The sequence below is a fragment of the Apteryx rowi genome, unplaced genomic scaffold (assembly GCF_003343035.1).
Source record: "Apteryx rowi isolate R43461 unplaced genomic scaffold, aptRow1 scaffold_116, whole genome shotgun sequence".
In the NCBI taxonomy this organism is placed as follows: Eukaryota; Metazoa; Chordata; class Aves; order Apterygiformes; family Apterygidae; genus Apteryx; species Apteryx rowi.
In genome coordinates, this window is record NW_020447375.1 from 930,176 (window position 1) to 936,175 (window position 6,000).

Genomic DNA, 6,000 nt, shown 5'->3' on the forward strand with positions numbered 1-6,000 from the left:
TGGAAATGGAGTTGAGAGATTATTCCTTTGTACACGGAGATACCTCCAGAGGGTCGCTCACCCCGCTTACTTTAGCTTTGGATGACTCACCTTTGGAAATGCCCATCCATGTCCACTGACTGTAGAGGGAGCCTGGACAACTAGATTTAGAGGTGACTAATGTTAGGGGAGATGATACCCACCATGCACTGATTGCGGGGGGCTGTGTTTCACCTGCCTTCTTGTATGCAGGACATATGAGTTGCCTCTGGGAAGAGTTAGCTGAAAAGGAAGAAACACTTCCCATATGAGGGCCCTTGGGTCAACAACACTCATCRTTCATGGAGACTTTTGAATCCGTAGTAACCAATGGAGCATGTCATGCCACGTCTCAGCAACCAGTCCCCAGCAGGGGCTTTGTCACTACGTGGCTGCTAGGACTTGCATCCCATAGTGGTTCTGGACAGACCACCAAAGGCAAACTGGAGCCACTTACTAAGATAATGCAAAGTAGTAGGGTCTTCAGAAGATCAAGTACTATTTTTCTTCTGAAATGTAAAGTAAAATGTTATTTTCCTTTAAACGTTCATGTAAATGCTTGATTTTTGCTCCAGCTATCATTATCTTTTCACTGAATTCAGGAGAGGGACCACTAAAAAAGAGAAGGAGGCATCCTTTATCCTGTAATGTTCCAAATTGTTTCATTTCATTTATGTTTAAATGTAGACTTTTTTTCTATCCCTTAAGTGAACTTAACAACACAAGAAATCATGTGCAGCTAAGCTAACAGAAGCCTATGCCATGTGTCTGTCTTATACACATAAAATATTTGGAATCTCTTTCTGCTGTTGACTCCATATGGGCAATGACTGTGCTTGTGCAGCCAGCTCCATGTTTAGAGCTTAAAATATTCAAAAAATAGGAGTATAGCACTTTTGCAAGAGTGGTAGGTATCTGAGTGGAAAATAATTATTCGTTTTCTTGAATGGTTTGAGGCTGGCTTATGGAGAATTAGTAACTGGCTGCTGATGCTGAGGGAGGAGTGCAGGCCAGGAGAGTTATGTGGCTCCCGGGGAGGAACACAGACCAGTGCATTTTCTGGGAGATCCAGGAGATGATTAATCCCTCTCTGAACAAGCAGATTTTATGAATTAATTGAAAGTTTTTTAAATGCTGGGGGGTTTTTGGCTTTTCAACAGGTGAATGTTACTCGTGAAGACTCCCCCAGTGAAGATCCAGTCTTTCTCCGCACTTTAGGGAAAGGAGATTGGTTTGGAGAAAAAGCCCTTCAAGGGTAAGTGCTCCTTATAATGTCGCTCTTCTGCTGAGATATTTTTGCAAGGAGTTGTTCTGCTGTCCTCAGGGGGCTTGTGCAGTTTGGAAATAGGTTAGAATTGCATTGCAAGCACTTTTACCAGCTGTGTTTTGTGCATTGTCACTTTGTGCTGCGCGTTGCATTGAGATTGGACCTTAATGGGGAAATAAGATTCAGTTTGCAATTGCATGGTCAAATATAGATCCCCTCAGCCCGTTTGTGGACATAATAAAACAGCTTATCTTTGCATTGTCTTCCCTGACCATGCATCTGAGGACCTGAAATGTTTGACGCTTTCAACGTAGGTCTGTTTGACATGTAGGGTAAGGACCTAATCATGGTCTTCTAGATGGAGTAGACAGCTGAAGGCAGGGTGGTGATGGTGGTGGTGTTTTTAATTGTGGTATCATATCTTTGGGGGGTTGGCGGAGGGGGTAGTTAAAAGCGAGCAACCCATTTTTTACAATCACCTTGCTTAGGAGATGACTTCGGTGAACGAAAAGAATAGAACCTGTAAATCCATATTAATCAGGTGATTATTATAAAAGCATACTTTATTTCCATAGGGAGGATTACGAATAGGAATAGTAGGACATGTGCTTTAGGACATGCTTTAGGAATTTGGGGTCCCCGTTAATCTTAAAGGACAACCACTTGGTCCCGCTCTGGGTGCTTCTCTCTGCATACGACCCATGGGGCATCTCTTTGGCGCTGTGATAATGCGTTCAGGCACTCATAAATCAGTCTTCTTCCAGAAAGAAGACACCAAAACGTTTAGAGCCCAAATTTTGTCCTACTTCTGGCAGCCAGGGAGTCCAGCACAAGCAGTCAAGCGCACAAAACTCTTGAGCCTCACCTCTGCAAATCCAATACTGTGGTTATTAAAATAAGTATCCTTGGTTTGGTTACCTTTTTAATGCTAAGGGAGAGGAGAATTACATTTTTAATTTTTTTCCCCACAAATGTATAAACTAGAAGCACTTGCTTTTTTGTCAAGAACGGGGATTCTCACAGAAACTTGACTCTGAGAGCTGGTACATTAAGAGAAGCACCAAATATCTTGAGACATCCAGTGCAGTGCTGAGAGCAGGCAATAGAGTGCCAAACAAATCGTCTTTTGAAGAAGATCAGATATGGGAAATTAAAGGCATTTCGTACTTTGCATCCCTAAACAGTTCTAGCAATGCACGATGCCCCAGCGAGCAGAATTCCTCAGCATTTCAAATACAGTTCTTCTGGCTCAGCCTGAAATTGCTTAATTTACAATAAGTACTTAATCTGCATATATTTGAATATAACGCCCATAATAGCTTTACTCTTCTGAAATTAAACCAAAACGTAACAATAATTGGTAGCGTCTTCCCAGTTTACAAGGAACGCCTAGTATTTTTTGATTTAAAGACAGCCTATCTGAAATACTATACATCCAGTTTCTGATCAGTTATTCTGCGGCTAGATTTTAATTTAATACTGTGCAAATGTGCTGTTGTAAAGCATTGCTTGATGAATTACTAACACATGAGTATCTTCTAGGATATCACTGCCCAGCAGTCATGGCAAACCTTCGGGATGTTTCTACTGTGTATATAAAATTCACTTATGACTGACAGTTTAAGATAAACTTGAGGAAATTTTTAATCTATTTTCTTTTTCATCCATGGATAATTTTTCAAAACTTTCCTGGGATTTGTTTAGCCGTAGCTTCGTTACATACTGTTAAAACATACTCAGTAGCAAATGTGTTAAAAACAAAACGGAATATAATTTTGTGATTTCGTACATGTAGGAGGCAGTAACAACTCTAAGGCATTTTTTCTGACAATGTAAAGTAATAGTCGCAGTTTTCACTCTGCATATTGCTGCACAGCAGGAGTACGGATCCCAAGTATCTTGTATGCTCTCCTAGAAACATTTAAACTGACACGGAAATCCAGCGCTGATATACATTATTTTGTTTTTCTCGCTTGCGCCAGACGGCACTCGTTATTTCGCAGAATCCCATTCCACACTGGCAGGAACAAAACAAGTCATGAAATTATCAGCCATGTTATTTTAGAGGAATTACTTAAGGCTCCCCAGGATTACATGGTTCTCTTACCTTCCTGTCTAATTGAATCGGAGACAGCAGATGTATAATTAACAGTATAACAATATATAATTCAGAATGTATTTGCAATCAGTTATTTTGCTGTGCTCTTTTTTAATTGGAAAAAAAAATATGAAACCATTTACGGCAATTATTTCTAGCAACGGGGAAAGGAGGGAATTCATTTAAATCGGCAAAGGAAAGCCGGGGAAATAACTCAATGCGACTTGGCGGCTAATGTGTATTTTAATAAAACCGGCTTATAATTACGCATTCTGTTGGGCTCTGGAGTGTTTTTAATGCAGTTACCACCAGAGGTAGCTAGTTCAATGTGACCAAGACGTATATTGGTGAGATTAAAAAAAACCAAAAGGTTTCCTAAAACAAAGTTTTGTTTCTAAAGCACCATCGTTTGCTCGTTTGTCCATGTAATCTATCTTTGAAAATAATGAAATGGCTTGTTTTCTTTTTTTTCCCCCGCTCCCACACTTTAGAGTTTATTATCTTCAATTGAGTTGATTTATAAATCCACGCAGACGTTCGTTTTGCTGTCGATAGGTTTTTGTGATTTGGCTAAGCCAAAGAGAAACGTACTTTCACTTGACGGCGAGCGATAACGGAGCACCGTGACAGCTGGTTTGAGGAGATGATTTCTTGGCAACGGGTTTTAATTATTTTAAGGCATGCATATGGAAAAAGCCGTGAGGATGCGGAAAGCCTTCCCGCCCCCGTGTCTGCATTCGCCGAGGGTTGGCTCTCAGATGACACCTACTGGTTGCTACCTCCACGGGCAGCTCTCGGTTGGAGTAGATAGCCCTGTTGAAAGGGTTCTTTCTCATTCGTAAAGAGTAAAATGTGGTTTTCTTAGATGTGTCCACAGAGTGAGGAAGAAAGGCAGCTCTTTGGGTCATGCGTTGGGTAGAAACCCAGATCTTGGGGTTCCTGGGTCAGCCTCTGAGAGCAGCATCCTGCTAATGCATAGGGCCTTGGTGTCCACCGGCTTGGGTGTCCACACCGCGCTGTGAATGCTACACGTCCCTACCACGCAGCAGTTTTCTTGGCCTGTTTCCTTGTCCTTCTCCATCTTGAAAAAGAGACTGCAGACTCTTCAAGGATGCACTTGTCTCTTGCTAAATGGGAATGTAGTTGGGGCTCTTGGCTGGTCTCTAGAGAAGGAACATCCCAAAATAAAAAATAATGATTGAGATCTAATCTTCATACATCAGTCAAACTGGGTTTGCTTTTGCTTTTCAGGTTTTAGGGAGAAGGCTGGGTTGAGAAACTGGTGACAATTACAGTTTGAGCTCCTTTTCCTACTCTGGCAGATGAATTTGTTTTGTTGCCCTCAAGATCGTCTGAAAATGAGTATGGTAGTGCTAGTCTCTCAAGGGCCCACCAGCACCTCCTACATTCAAAAAAACGCATGCTATTTCCCATTTATATCTCCACCTCCAGAAGCTCCTGCTCAGTTATATTCCCAGCATACCAGAAACCATCTGTCCTCTAATTCCCCAAAATCTCTTTGCTGTGTTTTGCATATATTAGGACCCCAAAATCCTTGGTATGTTTTGTGTACTGGTAATTTGCAGGAACGATAAAGCAATGTATATCTGTATGTGTAGCAGTGCCAAAAGAAAATCTATTTTCCGACCACCCCAAAAATGTATATCGTATTTCCGCCCTCACTTAAACTAGTGCAAACTGCTGTGATGAATTTTGTCTTCAGACTTGGCATGTGCGGAGGCAGCTGTCTGTAAAAAGGAGAGGTGGGATAAGGAAAAAGTGGCTTGGAAAGTAAGAAATAATGCGTATGGAAATGTTAGTGTTCCTTTAAATCAGAAATGCAGTTGACAATGTCTTAGCTTTATTTTTTTCCTAAATTAATGCAAAGACTAAATATAATCCCTAAAAAAAAATTGAAAGGTCTAGTAGCTGATAGTTAGGACAAGAATGAGCCATCAATAGGACATTAGAGTATTGGCAATGCTATTGATTTGTTTAATATTTTTTTAATGTTGTTGTTTTCTCTTGCTGTGGCCAGGGTTATGAATCTGCTTCCAGCAAAAATCATTTTTATTTAATGGGTATAAATACGATAGGAGGTGCGGAGGTCCCAACAATATATTCCTGGTCCTTAGCCTTGCTGTAATTCTAATGTCATTTCTGTGTAATTGCAATGTTGGTTCTTCTAAACTGACCTTTACGCTACTTCGTTTCCCAGATAAGATGCTAAGAATTTGTGTTTCCTTCAAAAACTTAAATGTCAAAAACCTGGAAAGCTGTTTAAGTGACCCACCGTTGTGCCCCGCTGTCTTATTTGTTGCCCTTTCTATCTTTCTTATTTCCTACCTGCTGCTTGTCTGTGCTTCCAGAAATTCTTGCCCCTAAGCGCCCGGCTTCCTGACCTACGTGCCTTGTTGCCAGCCTTCCCTAACGACTTTTGAAGGACTACGAGGATTTGTTTAGTCTGCTTACAGCTTGGTGGGAGGAAGAGGCTGGTTCTTAAAGCTTGGAAAAGAGCTGATTTGCACAGTGAAACTGCTTTGCATGCTGCCTTTTTCAAATTCCCTTTGCCTTCTTTCCCTTCTCCTTTTTTTTTCCCCCTTCTCCTTTTTTTCCC

The 6,000-nt window shown here is 41.1% G+C and overlaps 1 protein-coding gene across 1 annotated transcript in view; it reads left to right on the forward strand.

The window, feature by feature from the left end:
- The window catches only part of PRKG1 (protein kinase cGMP-dependent 1), a 433,746-nt gene that overhangs the window by 302,239 nt on the left and 125,507 nt on the right, over nt 1-6,000 (forward strand). The window contains 1 exon segment of the mRNA XM_026081056.1: nt 1,179-1,273. Within this exon segment, the coding sequence (XP_025936841.1) occupies nt 1,179-1,273 (95 nt within the window).